The sequence below is a fragment of the Magnolia sinica genome, chromosome 11 (genome assembly GCF_029962835.1).
Source record: "Magnolia sinica isolate HGM2019 chromosome 11, MsV1, whole genome shotgun sequence".
Taxonomy (NCBI): Eukaryota; Viridiplantae; Streptophyta; class Magnoliopsida; order Magnoliales; family Magnoliaceae; genus Magnolia; species Magnolia sinica.
Window position 1 is genome coordinate 72,185,521 of NC_080583.1, and position 14,563 is coordinate 72,200,083.

The 14,563-nt window shown below is 39.4% G+C and overlaps 1 protein-coding gene across 1 annotated transcript in view; it reads right to left on the reverse strand.

Annotated features, from left to right (window-relative positions):
* Positions 1-14,563, reverse strand: part of LOC131219330 (DExH-box ATP-dependent RNA helicase DExH14) — a 148,714-nt gene that overhangs the window by 37,499 nt on the left and 96,652 nt on the right. The window contains exon 35 of the mRNA XM_058214411.1: positions 2,148-2,238. Within this exon, the coding sequence (XP_058070394.1) occupies positions 2,148-2,238 (91 nt within the window). The remainder of the gene's footprint in view (positions 1-2,147; positions 2,239-14,563) is intronic.

Sequence of the window (14,563 nt, forward strand, 5' to 3'; positions counted from 1 at the left end):
TCTGGCATTGGGTTGGGAAATAGTTGGTTCCAAGTTGATAATGGCATCTGCATGGTTCGACCCATCTAATGGACAGATTGGAACATCATACACGTGTGCCATGTTGACAAATGGGTAGCATGTAGACCAAGGTTACCTAGACCGTTGGTCACTTCATTACGTGGTACAGGAACGGGTACGCTGTATGCAACTTCCTCCAATACATGGTATGCTATAGGTAGGATCACGTGCATCACTCCAACACATACACTATGAGATATAGTTTTATATATAAACCCATGTTTGTAGTATCAGTATCAATACATGTATCACTGACAGGGGAAACGAAAACATGTATCGATATCCCTGATACCAGATGTGTGTTGCTACCAAGGGAAACATTGGGGGAAAATGGAGAAAAAGGTGGATTTTCTCAGTGAAACTTCAAGAGATGCTACAAGACACGTGTTTACATATCTATGAATTTAAAAAATTGCAAAAAAGAACCATACACAATAAGTTTCCATTTAATAGGGGCCTAAACCATGTGCTATCGTAAAAAAGCTAGTGCAACAGTAACATAAATTTATGCATGCCTACATACATACATTTAGATACATCATCCATCATCCATCCATCTATCCATGCACACATACATACATACTTTCAAGCATGCATTCATATATCCATACACAACTATCAATCCATTCATACATGACATGCATAAGACATCCATCCATCCATAGCACATCCATTCAGTCATCTATCAATGCACACATCCACGCAAATCAAACATCCATCTGCACATGCATACATAATTATGAAATAACATAATATTTTTGAAAGGTAAACATTTTTTTTAAAAATTTTTCAAAACTTTTATAACTCTAAAGAATATTTTTTATTAAAAACACAACACACCACACATCAACATGCATCCATAAATAAATAAAAATTAGCAAGGTTTTAATGAAACAATATCATTATTAAAAAAAAATTTGCTTTTTAAAATTTTAAACAACTAAATATTTTTCAAATTTTGAAGACTGGTCGAAATCCAATTTTAAACAACTAAATATTTTTCAAATTTTGAAGACTGGTCGAAATCCACTCCCCAACTAGACCACCCCCACCATAAAAAAATAAAAAATAAAAAATAAAATCCTTTTTTCTTTATTCTTCTTTCTTTCTTTTTCCTTTTTTTACTTTCGCAATGTTGACACGCCTTTTCCCCCTTCTTGATTGTTCCCCCAAAAAGAAGATTTTGATTCAGAAAATTGAAGAAGATTGGTCGAAATACACTCCTCAACTAGATCCCAAAAAAACTTTCCAAAAAAAAAAAACCTATTTTTTTTTATTTCATAGTATTTGCACCCATTTTCCCCCTTTCCCGTTTTTCCCCACAAAATGAGGGATTTAATTCATGAAAACTGAAGAGTGATGAGGTTCACTCCCCAACCAGCACCCTAGAAGAATTTTCAAAGACAAAAAATAAAGAACTTCCTATTTTAATTTTTTAATTTTTCTAAGGGTTGCAATATTTAAGGACATTTTTGCCTTGATGAATCCCCCCAGATGAATGGTGTCATTTAAATGGTGGGGCCCAGCTGATGAGCAGACCAGTCTGGTTTTTGTGCCAGGTGATCTATATGGTGGGGCATAACATTTTTTTGGTACCGATACCCTATACATGTTGCATGTTGGCATGATAGACGGTACTGTACCATAGGTTGTGGTAACTTGCCTGTAGGTTATTAGTTTTTCTTAAGAATATTACTGGTATTGAAAATAGACCCAAACACATTTAAGCAAGCTCGGGTCCCACAGATCTGGGTGCCTATTGGCAGCCCTATTTATGAAGCAAATTTTGATGACAAATATTATACAGGCTTTTAGATTTCTACAGAGAACTGGTGTTCCCAGCTGTCATACAGGCACACTTGGGGTATCATGAATGAAGTGTATAAATAATATGTATACATTATATTAATGCAGCCATTTACACAACCATACATGGTCTGGCAAATACGGTGATGGAATCCAATGTTCTTACTCTCCGCCAATGCCAAGAAATTGGTTAGCAATTGTAATTCAATTTTTCATCCAAGGGAAACTAAAGATGATTTGGGGTTGCATGGTAATGAGAAGTGAAACATGAATTAACTTGCCTGGATGTGAACTTCAAGGGGTACAGGCCTCACGCTAGGCTTGAAATTGAAGAGCCCAGTCTCCCCAACACCCAACCAGTCAGCCAAATCACTGAAAATAGATCATGCAATGTAAGAGATTTACATTTTTTTTTATTTTTGTGTGTGTGTGTGTTTGGGGGGTGTTAATCGGCAATGAAACATGTCATAAAATATTGATCACATGTATGATGTATCAATGTGCTCAATTTAAAGCAATAAGCTAATATGACTGATGTGAAATTGAATAGGCATGCCTGCAAAAGATGTGTATGGAGCCATAATTCAGAAATATTAACTTATGACATCTGGTTATGTCAAGTAGTGCTTAATGGAAGATGGGATTTTCACTGAAATCCATTCATAGAGATAACACGAAAGAGAAAGTTAGCAGTACACAGAAAAAAGAGAGGGGTTGACAGATAATGATAGATACAGTAAGGTCATCTCTGCAAAATGTGTTTTCACACTACTACTCAACATGGTTAACGTACTATTGCAGCTTGAATTGATTTTTATTCAAGTAATAAAAAAGAACAAACATAAAGAGGGAAACTTGTGCTAACCAGGAGCGTCATATGAAAGTGATTTCAGAAGATAGCACAAAAACTTATTTCGTCCATTCAAGGGGGAAAGAACTTATTTCCTGACGCTATGGTGATGTGATGCAGGACATGAAAATTAAATATGATATGCGAGATTTCAAGCTTAAGATCACGTTAGTTCAGAAACAATTACACAAATTCCATATCCCACATGAAAGTCCAAACGTTCAATTAAGGGGAATCTATGCGGGTCCAGGCCTACACATGATAGGGCTGGATCAATAAAAATTATGAAGCAAACGATACTCAAAGATAAGAAATAATCATCCACACATGCATAGTAATCAGTCCCTAATCCAAGGGATTTAGAAATTCCAATTCGGGGAACCCTAAGGTAAGAAAATGGGCATAAAATTGGAGATTTGAGTAATTTAGGGTTAGGTTTAGGGATTTTGGGTGAAAGCCAGTGAAAGAGAGGAGAGAGACGAACCAGAGAAGTACCGCACGCATGGACAACAACATTAACCCAGACGCATGTGCGTGTGATCCCGGCCGCACGTGTGTGGGGCCCACTATTCAAAAAAAGGCCACCTTGACCCTGGTCGGCCAAGGATGGACTCCAAAACCCCCCAAATCTCAACTCGATCCGATGTACGGTTTGTGCATGATGCTCCGCCGAAGTTTCAGCCCTCCTATAAGGCCAGATTCTAAAACTCTGCTATGGGGAGGAGAATTGCTGCAATAGATAATTGATTCGAAGTGTAGATGATGGGGTGAGATGAGAAGAAGGGATGGTAGAAGATGGGTAGTAGAGATGGCGATGGATGGGAGTAAATCGGGATAGATGTGGCTTCGCACCACGGTAGTTAACCTTTCGATAAAGGGAGAGCTTTGCACCCAATTAGGCTTCACAACTCAGAGAGTAGGAAAACACAGAATTTTTATTAATCTTCAATGAATCAAAAGAACTATGAAATCAATCTGACTAGTGGGCCACGATCATGAGATCCCATGATGGGCTTTTCTTGACTAACGGGCTCACTCTTTTGAATCAAAACTTCGTCTTCTAGTTAGGAGGCCCTCCTTGGATGTCGTCATCGATCCAAATCGACGATGGGGCCCTCCTTCTTCTGGCATACGAGCGTGGGGTGGGGGGGTGCACGTGTGGACGGCGTGCGCGGGATGTCCCCATCATGATGAGTGGCTATTTCTTCTCAACCAATAGTTGCATGAAGCCTAAGGCTAAGAAGCAACAAATTTGAGGTGCTGGACTGGGAACCCCCTATTTTTAAATTTTAGTTGGCATAAACGTCCAGAAAGAGGATGAGAAGTCTATTTCAGAGCTAAATGTTCCAAGCAGGAGTGGTAGCTAAGTAGAAGTTTTCTGCATCTAAGTCATCATCTCATTCAACAATATCATAGGATACATAAAGTAAAATCTGAATATGCAATTATTGATGTTAAAAATTGGATACCTCATACCAGGTATAAAACCAGTAAAGTTACCGAGTCTTGGTCAACCCGAGCATCTGTTTCCAAACAATATCTTTAAAATTTAATTTTTTTTTTTTTTTAAAAAAAAGCTAGAAATTGAAATATGAAACTAGTGAATCCTTTTTTAAAAAAATTAAAAAATTAGGAATTAGAAGTTTCATCATTATCAATGTCATCTAAGCCTTATCCCAAGTCTCAACTAAATGGGCTCGGCTACATGAATCCTATTATGCCATTTCAAATAAATTATCCGATTGTTTTAAAGAAAGCCCCTTGATCTTTTCTTGTTTCTTTTTGTGAATAATTAATCTTTCCATTTCATGTTTTTGCCGTCACCAATTTTTCTTAGAAAATTATTTACTTAGGGCTTGATTGTAAGCCTTTGGGAGCAATATTAATTCCCAAAATGATTTTAATGACGTAAAATGTGTTTGGTTACTTCCCCTACTTAATTGCTTGCAGAAAAACAATTATAGAAATAACAATATTTCAAGAAATGATCTTGAGATGCTTCTGGAGAGTGTTTTTGCACAACGAGCAGACATCATTTGAAAGGGGTAGAAAAAGGGTATGATTCACATGCGTGCAACCAGTGTTGGAAATATCGGTATCGCGCTATGTATCGCACCCTTGGGATACAGATACATATCGGTTATCGCACGGGATATATTGTTTGTATCGGATAATTTATCGCACTTTTTGGAAAACATTAGGAAAATGATTGAATTTTTCAATGAAACTTCAGGGATTGTTAAAAAAAAAGACCTTAATATACACTTTTAAATCTTAACATCTCAAGAAAGAAATGCACATAATAGGTTTCCTTTGTTTAGGGTCCTAAGCCATGCGTTGTCTGATTGAACAATGCAACAATATTCAAATTGAATGCGTAACATTTATAAATGTATCAAGACATGTATGATTTGCACTAATGCATACTAATGCATGAGATCTGCACTGTTCATAACAATAGGGTGAGCCCCAGGAAGATTTTCAATGGTAAGTACTCATTCCCACTGTCCTGCTATAGTTGGAACCACTTGAACTCCAGATCCACCTCACGAATGGGCCCTGGCCCATGTCCACATCCAATGGACCTGATCAATGGTTGGATGTCAAACAGACACCATGGTGGGCCCTGGGAAGTTTTCAATGGTGAGGTGTTTAAACACCACTTTTTCCAGTATTTAGGACCATGTTTCTTATAGTGTGGTCCACCTAAAGCCTCATTGGTGCACCATTGTTTGGGAACATGCATATAAGGCAGCGTTTGGGACCATACAAGGCAATGTGCAAATAAACCTCATTGGTGGACCACTATTTCTTACAGTGTGGTCCACTTGAAACTTGTATCTGCTTCATTTTTTGGACCGTACCCTAAACTAATATGTAAAAATAGATGGACAACATAGATATGCAATACATAGGGAAAGCACAAATTTCACCTTGATCCAAAACATTGGTGGCCCCTAAGAATTTTTCAACACTAGCCGTTCAATTCACAATGTTTCATGTGGTGTGGTCCACTTGAGCTTTGGATATGCTTCATCTTTGGGGCCACCGTCCAACTATTTTCAAAGCACATTTTAGGGCATGATCCCAAAAATGAAGCATGCCCAAATCTTAAGTAGACCAAACAAATATGATCCAAAGCTTTTGTGGCCCACAAGAAGTTTTTAATGGTCAATTACTACCGTTTCCTGTATTATGGTCCGTTTGAGATTTGGATCTACTTCATTTTTAGATCATGCCCTAAAATAAGTTTTCAATACAGATAGACGGCGTGGATGTAGTCACATACATCAATGTGGGCCCCACGAGTCCCACACACCTCAGTAGAACCAGGGTCTCACCTAATCAATTCCCGCTTCCGATGGAGTTGGGTAGTACCCAATCTGTGCATGCATCATGAAAGACCGGCAATGTGGGTTGGACCCTGACTATGGGCCCCACCATGATGTATGTGTTGTATCGACACCATCCATCCATTTGAAGACATCTTTTTAAGGCATGAGCCAAAGAATGAGGCTGATCCAAAGCTCAAGTGGACCCCACCACAAAAAATAGTGCGAACAGTGACACCCACCGGTGACACCTTCCTAAGGCCCACCATGACGTTTATTTGAGATCCAACATGTTCATAAGTTCACAAAGATATGGACGAAGGGAAAACACAAATATCAGCTTGATCGAAAACTTTTGTGGCCCCCTAGAATTTTTTAATGGTAGGCGTTCAATCCACACTGTTTCCTATGGTGGGGTCCACTTGAAATTTGGATTGGCCTCATTTTTTGGCTCATGCCCTAAAATGATCTCTTAAAATGGATGGACGGTGTGGATATATATAACACATACACCATGGTGGGACCCACAGAAACGTAGTTTGATTATTTTTAAGGGAGAGGATTAGGTGCGCCCCTAGACCTAACCCAAGACGCTGCGCCACTTATGGTGGGGCCCACCTTGGTATATTTCTTGTATATCCAAGCCGTCCATATGTTTTCTCAAATCATTTTAGGGCATGAGCCCAAAAATGAAGCAGATTCAAATCTCAGGTGGACCATACCGTGGGAAAGTGGTGATGGCTCATTAAAACTGGCGAATGGGCTAAAAAGTTTTGGATCAACCTAATATTTGTTATTTTACCTTCATCCACGTTTTTGTGACCTTATCAACAGGTTGGATGACAAATAAACATTACGGAGGGCCTTAGCAAGTTTTTAATATTAGATGTTCAAATACCATTCTTTCTTAGAGTATGGTCCACCTAAGATTTGGATCTAATTCTAATTAAGGTAGAGAGCGAGAGAGTTCTTTGAAACTCTCCTTGTCTTCTCTGTTAAAGCTGTGAATGTGCAACACCTCATGCCTCATCTCGAAACTTTAAATTTGTTAAAATCCCTAAAATTTCTCCCTAATTACATCTTTTTTTCAAAATCCAACCCAAATCCCCATAAACCTCGGCAGAAATCTGGTTTCCTTTCGAAGCAATTCTCTTCGAAGAAAAAAAAAGGTCTTTAGGTTTTCTTACATGATCTGGTGCTATCGATCGAGATTGGCACAGCAAATGCAGGCAGATCTTGAGTAACAAGGTAAGGGAGATTTTTTTCTTCGAATTTCTGGAATGGTAGAGAGGATTGTCACCTATGTCGCCGAAGATATCAACAGATATCGATCGATATCTGGATCATAAACAAAGAAAAACGCACGATATCGCCAATAAATTGCGACATCATTGATATATCGCGCGATATCAGGGATTTTTTTTTTGTGTACTCCTGGGTAGTTTTGTATATTGGACCACGATACCAATAATATCGGCCAATAGTATCGATATTGCGAACATTGCGTGCAACAGACATGTCAAAGATCCAGGCTATTATGGGGAAAATGGACCGACCTATAATGAAAGGTCAGGTCGGAACTTTGTAAGCTCGGCATTGCAAAAGACCGACATGAAGCTCGGATCCTACAAGGGCCCGCTCCCTATTCTCAGTCCGTAAAAAAAGCAACAGGCCCGCAAGAGCACCACCTCCGTCAATTCGAAGATCTCCAGAGTTCGTCAGGAGCCCCTATTCTCCTAATTGACTAGGAAGGCGGCTCGATATAATCCGGGTTGGCACCAGGTTAGTATAGCTCAGGTCAGCACGACCCAGCTCGACACGATGCAGATCGGCATTATTCAAGTAGGGATGCTCAGGTCGGCCAAGACTACTTCGGCCTTCTATTCCCATTTAAGAGGGATCTGTCCGAGGCCTTCTCCCAAGATCTCGAAGGATATCTTCGAGATGGTTAGAATTCTGGGATCTTTGTCGAGGATCTCGAAGTATCCTCCTACTGATCCAAAATCTGATTCTGGCTACAATATCGCCCACCAAAAAGGGAAATCCATTCCATGCTACAGCCTCTCCTAAACTATAAATAGAGAGGCCTCTAATGGTGAAAGGTACGCACGACCTCCAGCCTGAAAACCCCTTACTCGACTAGACCCGAATTACTACCTGACTTGGGCATCGGAGGGTCCCCTGTACTAGTTGTGCAGGTACCCGAGGGTCCAGGCAAGGCTGACCAGATTTCTGCATCAACAGTTTGGCGCCGTCTGTGAGAACCGGCATTGAAAGCTGCTCTCATCTCACCATAAGTTCAACGATGGTGAAAGGGAAGGCTGACCAGATTTCTGCATCAACACAGGCCATTGATCAAATAGGGTGCACCTTGAAAATGCCATAAATAAAAATTAGAGTAGCATGCATAGAGCTATTCACGAGTCGAGCTAGCTCGAATAACTCGCTCGACTCGGCTCGAGTTAGCTCGGATTGACTCGGCTTGAATGGCTGAGTCGGGGCCAAGTCAAGCTAAAATATTGTAGCTCGATTTGAGTTCGAGTCAAATTCGACCATGGGCCATTTTACCTCGACTCGACTCGAACTCGACTCGACTCGAAACTCGAACTCGAGCTCGACTCGGCTCGTTAGAAATAGGTTTTTATATATTTTTAAATATTATATATATAATCGTAAAAACTAAAAAGTAAAAACCCTACCCCACGTCCCCACCCCACCTGCACGACTGCCTCCCTTTTCTTCTCTTTCTCTGTCTCTACCCCACAGTCCCCACCCATCCCGCTGCCCCTGCTCGTCGCACGCCCGCCCGCCCGACCAACATCATCAAGGTGAGTTGTTCTTCTTCTTTTTTCCTCTTTTTTGATTCCATTGGAGAATGGGGTCCACCTGATGAGTGGCTTGGATTTCGAATCGAATTCTTGATGGCCCGCCTGATGCCCCACCTAATGAGTCGATGGATTAGATCTCTCACGTATCTGCCTGTAGCGTGGGTCCAAGAACAACTATAATAATGTAGGAGGGTTGGAGGTGGAGATGATGGAACGGAACTAGGGTTGCAGGTTTTGTTCAGAGGAGGGATACGGATCGGCTACTCATCTTAACACCAGCCTCTGGTGGTCGGTGCTTTGTGGGCCCCACCATGATGTATATGAATCATCCATTCTGTTCATCCATTTTTAAAAATCATTTTACGTCTTTCTCCCAAAAAATAGAGGGATATAAATCTCAAGTGGACCACACCATAGGAAAACAACAATGATTGGACATCCATCATTTAAATCCTCCTAAGGCCCACTATACTGTTTATTTGACATCCAATCTGTTGATTAGGTCATAAAGACCCAGATGAAGGGAAAAACCAAAGATCAACTTTATCCAATACTTTTATGGCCACCAAAAAGTTTTTAATGGTTGAAGTTCATTCAACACTATTTCCTGTAATGTGGTCCACTTGAGACCGGGATATATCTCTTTTTTTGAGTATGACCAAAAATTGATGTAGAAAAATAGATGGACGGAATGGATGAAACACATACATCATGATGGGGCCCACAAAGCACCGACCATGAGTAGCCAAATCGTTCAAGAGAATAAATAGAAATCAATCAAAAGGAGATCTAGTAACGTCATTTCAAGGCATGGGATGTGAAGCCCTCCTTGGAATCTACGCTGGAGCAATGGATTCATGCAGTCCGGCATTGGATTTGGTGTGCATAGTGGTTTGATGGGGACATCACGCGCACACGCGCACTCACGCCGCCCCCCTTACGCACGTACGTACGTAGATGGAGGACCCCACCATCGATCTGCCTCGATGACGACGTCCAGGGAGGGCCTCCTAGCTAGAAGTCAAGTTTTTGTTCAGAAAAGTGGCCCGATAGTCAAGAAAAGCCCACCATGGGATCTCATGATCGTGGCCCACTCGTCAGATTGGTTTTATATTTTAGGTTTTGCTTATTGTTATTATTTAGAACATCGTGAACGCTTTAGATTTCCTCGTTTGGTTTTTATTTTAGTTTACTTCATCGCCAAGTAATAGGTGTCGCACATGGTGCGAGTTTTTGGGTATAGGGTTCTCCCTATAAATAGGCACCCCTTGTAGTTCTTTTCATTCATTGAAGTTAATAAAAAAATTCCTGCTTTATTTTTCTGCTCTCTTCGTGAGTTGTGGAAGAATTCAAAAGTGGGTGTGAAGCCCTCCCTTTTCGAAGGGCTAACTACCGTGGTGCGAAGCCACATCGATCCCAATTCACCCCCATCTTCCATCATCTTTTTTTTCCATCTTCCCCCACCATCCGTACTTCGAATTTGTCCTTTTGTTGCATCAGATTTCTTCATTGAAGCAGGTTTCCAGATTTCGGCCCGCAGGCGAGCTGAAACTTCGGCGGAGCACCACGCACAAACCGTACATCGGATCGAGCTGAAATTTGGAGGTTTTGGAGTCCATCCCTGGCCGACCAGGGCCAAGGTGGCCTTTTTCTGAATAGTGGGCCCCACACACGTGCGGCCGGGATCACACGCACGTCCGTCTGGGCCATTGTTGCTGTCCACACGCGGGATTATCTTTTGGCTCAGGTTTTTATCCTCTTTTATCCTCTCATAGCCATTTTTTCATGAATCCTAACCCTATATTACATGATCCCTAATTGATTTGCCCCTTTTTATCACCTTAGGGTTCCTTGAATTGAAATTAGGGAATCCCTTGGATTAGGGACTGATTTTTATGCATGAGTAGTTGATTTTATTTCCCTTTGACATTGTTTGGTCTATAATTTTATTGGTCCAGTCCTAGCCTGTGTCGGCTTGGACCAGCATAGATTCCCCTTTAATTGAATGTTTGGATTTTCATGTGGGATGTGGAAGTTGTGTGATTGTTTCTGAATTGGTGTGATCTAAGCCTGCAATCTTGCATATCATATTTAATTTTCCATGTCCTGCATCATGGTTGGTGCTATGTGGGCCCACCATGATGTATGTGTTTTATCTATGCCGTCAATCCATTTTGAAATATAATTTTAGAGCTTGAACACAAAATTGAGGTAGATATAAATCTCAGGTGGACCACACCATGGAAAAACAGTAGTGATTGAATTACACCATTAAAAATCTCCTAGGGCCAACTGTTATTGTTATTTGACATCTAACCCATTGATTAGGTAATGAAGGCTTGGAGGAAGGGAAAAAATATTTATCAGCTTGATCCAAAACTTTTGTGGCTCCTAAAAAGTTTTTAACGGTGGGCGTTCAATCAACACTGTGCAGTTCTTTAGATTTGGATCAAACTCATTTTTGGGCTCATATCATAAAATGATATGAAAGAATGGGTGGACGGCATGGATGAAACACATACATCATGGTGGGGCCCACAGTGCTTGGGCTGACCTACCATTATATATATGCCTGGATCCCTCACGAGAAACACCTTTGATACTCTGGCGAAGTAGCATAGACGATACGCATGCACTTGAGACTTGCATACATGGCATAAAATTAGTTCAAATTAAACAGTCTGAAATGAATTATGGGTATCAGTTTAGATTTAGGAAAAAATTATGCCCACTTGATCATCTAATATCAGATTTATGAAAAAAATATTAGACAGTTAGAAATTAATCCTATCATATGGTCTGATTTCAACAAACAAGTGTTTACGACTCAGAGGTCATGGTTTTCTAAGATACGGTGGATTCTGCAATTTAATTTGTTTAATTTGAGTCAATATATTCCAAAAATATATCATTTTTAAGTGACTACATATCAAGCGTCATAGGCAGGCAAGCAGAGTATCAATTAATTTCCCATCTCTCTCTCAGTTTACATTGGTATACAAATAATTCAAATGAAACCATTCAAATATTGGGTACCGGATTTTATGTATCATGAACTGAAAACTGAGATTATTAGATAATATAACAAGTGTTCAAGAATCAAAGGCCAGGATTGTTCAACTAATCTGATTTTTGGATGGTAACTCAATGAGGGTGGATCCCATGGGGAAAAACTAAATGTAGGTGATGATTTCTCTTTCATCCACGACGACGTATACTTACGTTGATCTACGGTGCCCAAATCACGGCCCCCAATAGTCACACTGATCAAATGGTCTTGATTATCTAAGTATGGCCAGCAAATGGACAATTAAAAATGTGATCATCTATGGTCCAAACCTTATAGGTAAGGCCGTATCCTAAGTGAGCTATTTTGGATGGTCAAGATTGACATACATGCATGCCACTTGCTTGGTTAATAAGTCATCAATATTTAGACAATTGTACAAAAAGTACATGGGAAGGCAACTATGTTGACAGTAATTGACTTAATTAGAATTACTAGCTGTGAGATATCATAAAAATACAATAATTACAAATTACAATATAATTACAAATTACAATCTCTCTTTGATTTACAAAAAAAAAAAAAAAAAAGTAACTTGACTGACCATTTTTATATTTGAATATAAGTGGTAAGATCATAATAATAATATTTTTACATTACTAAAATATTAAATTAATAGAAAAAATATTATACAAATTATTTTTTTCCATACAATACAATATAAAATTGTGATATGTATGTATCCTGGTAAATTTATTTATTAGGAGACTATTTGAGATACTTGTGTCTTACAGTTTATGGAGGGGCCCGATATTATTTGTATTATATATTTATATATACGTATAAATGTCATTGACTGATTTCTTCAACCTATAAAATCCCTGATCTTACCCTACTCTTATTAACTTTTGATTTTTAGATGACTACTGAAGAAAACCCAAGTACTCCTGGCCCTGGTGCATCAATTGAATCTTCTTTTTCCGTGGATGAAGAAAAATTAGAGAACAAAGTTGAAACAGCTTCAGGTTCTATGAAAGGAAAAAAAAAGATCGATAATATGGGAATCTTTTGATGAGATCACGCAACCAAATGGTTCTGTCAAGAATAGATGCAAGTTTTGTAAGACTCTTTATAGCAAGCATTCTGGTTCTTCTACAACTCACTATCAGAGGCATCTAGATAAATGTGTGAAGAGACCAAGAACATCGAAGGGTGGAGTCCAGCAACTACTTTCATTTAATATTTCTGAAGATGATGCTGCACTCTCAACGTATAAGTATGACCCGGATAAATTAAATGAGTGGTTTGCGAGGTTAGTGATAGTCAATGAGAAGCCATTCAGCATGGTGGAAAGTAAGGTTTTCATGGGATTTTGTAAATTTCTAAATCCCAGATGTGAGAAGGCCTCTCGATATACTGTGAAAAGAGAGTGCATGAAGATGTATGCCGTTGAGAAAGCTAACTTGAAAGCTCTCCTGGAATCCGTATCCAGAATAAGTTTGACATCTGATATGTGGACGGCCTCAAATCAGAGAAAGGGATATATGTCATTGACCGCACACTTCGTTGATGCGGATTAGAAACTACAAAAGAAGATTTTAAACTTCCGCCATGTTCCTCCTCATATCGGTGTGGTACTGTCCGATTGCATTTACAACCGTCTTGTTGAGTGGGGCATTGAAAAGAAAATTTCTTCAATTACTTTAGATAATGCCTCGTCCAACGATACGTTGATTTCTTTCTTACGTACTCAGTTCAAGGCTGCTGGAAATTTATTCTTCGAAGGTAAAATATTTCAAGTTACATGTTGTGCTCACATACTCAACTTGATTGTGCAAGAAGGGCTGAAAGCAATTGATTCGACGATTGCAAACATACGAGATAGCATTTAATATATAAGGGGGTCACCTTCAAGAATAAGTACGTGGAATAATATAATCCAACGTTTGGATTTGAAATCTAAACAGCAGTTAAAGTTAGATGTCTGCACTCGCTGGAATTCCACTTATGAAATGTTGGATACGGCTTTACAATTTAAAGTTGCATTCCCTGAACTTGCGACACGTGATAGTATGCATACGTGCCAAGTGATGAAGACTGGAAGAAAGCTAAAGATGTTCATAGGTTTCTCAAAGTTTTTTACAACTGCACGAAGATTTTTTCAGGAAATAAGTATCCCACGGCAAATTTATATCTTCCTGAAATTATTTTCATTATGAATGCGCTTAAAAAATGTGCTGCTGATGGTCCGGAATTTTTAAAAGCGATGGCTCTAGGAATGCAGATGAAATTTGATAAGTATTGGGCTGAATGCCACTTGTTAATGGCCATTGCAGTTGTCCTAGATCCACGATGCAAGATGACAATGGTTAGATTTGTTCTCAGATCGCTTTATTCCAATTCCGAAAGAGTTTCAGCGGAGACCACCATTATTAATGCTGCAATTGAAGAGCTGTTCGCATCATATGTTGATAATTCGGCCGATCCATCAAGTGCAATAGGTACTTCTCAAACTACGGATAGTTCTTCTACTGTGGGCGAGCGACTTCATGACTTTATGTCTTTTTTAGACAAAGAAGAAACGGATACGCAGAAAACTGAAACCGAAGTGGACAAGTATCTAAAGGAACAAGTCATAAGGATAAAAGATAATGATTTTGATGTTTTGCAATGGTGGAAG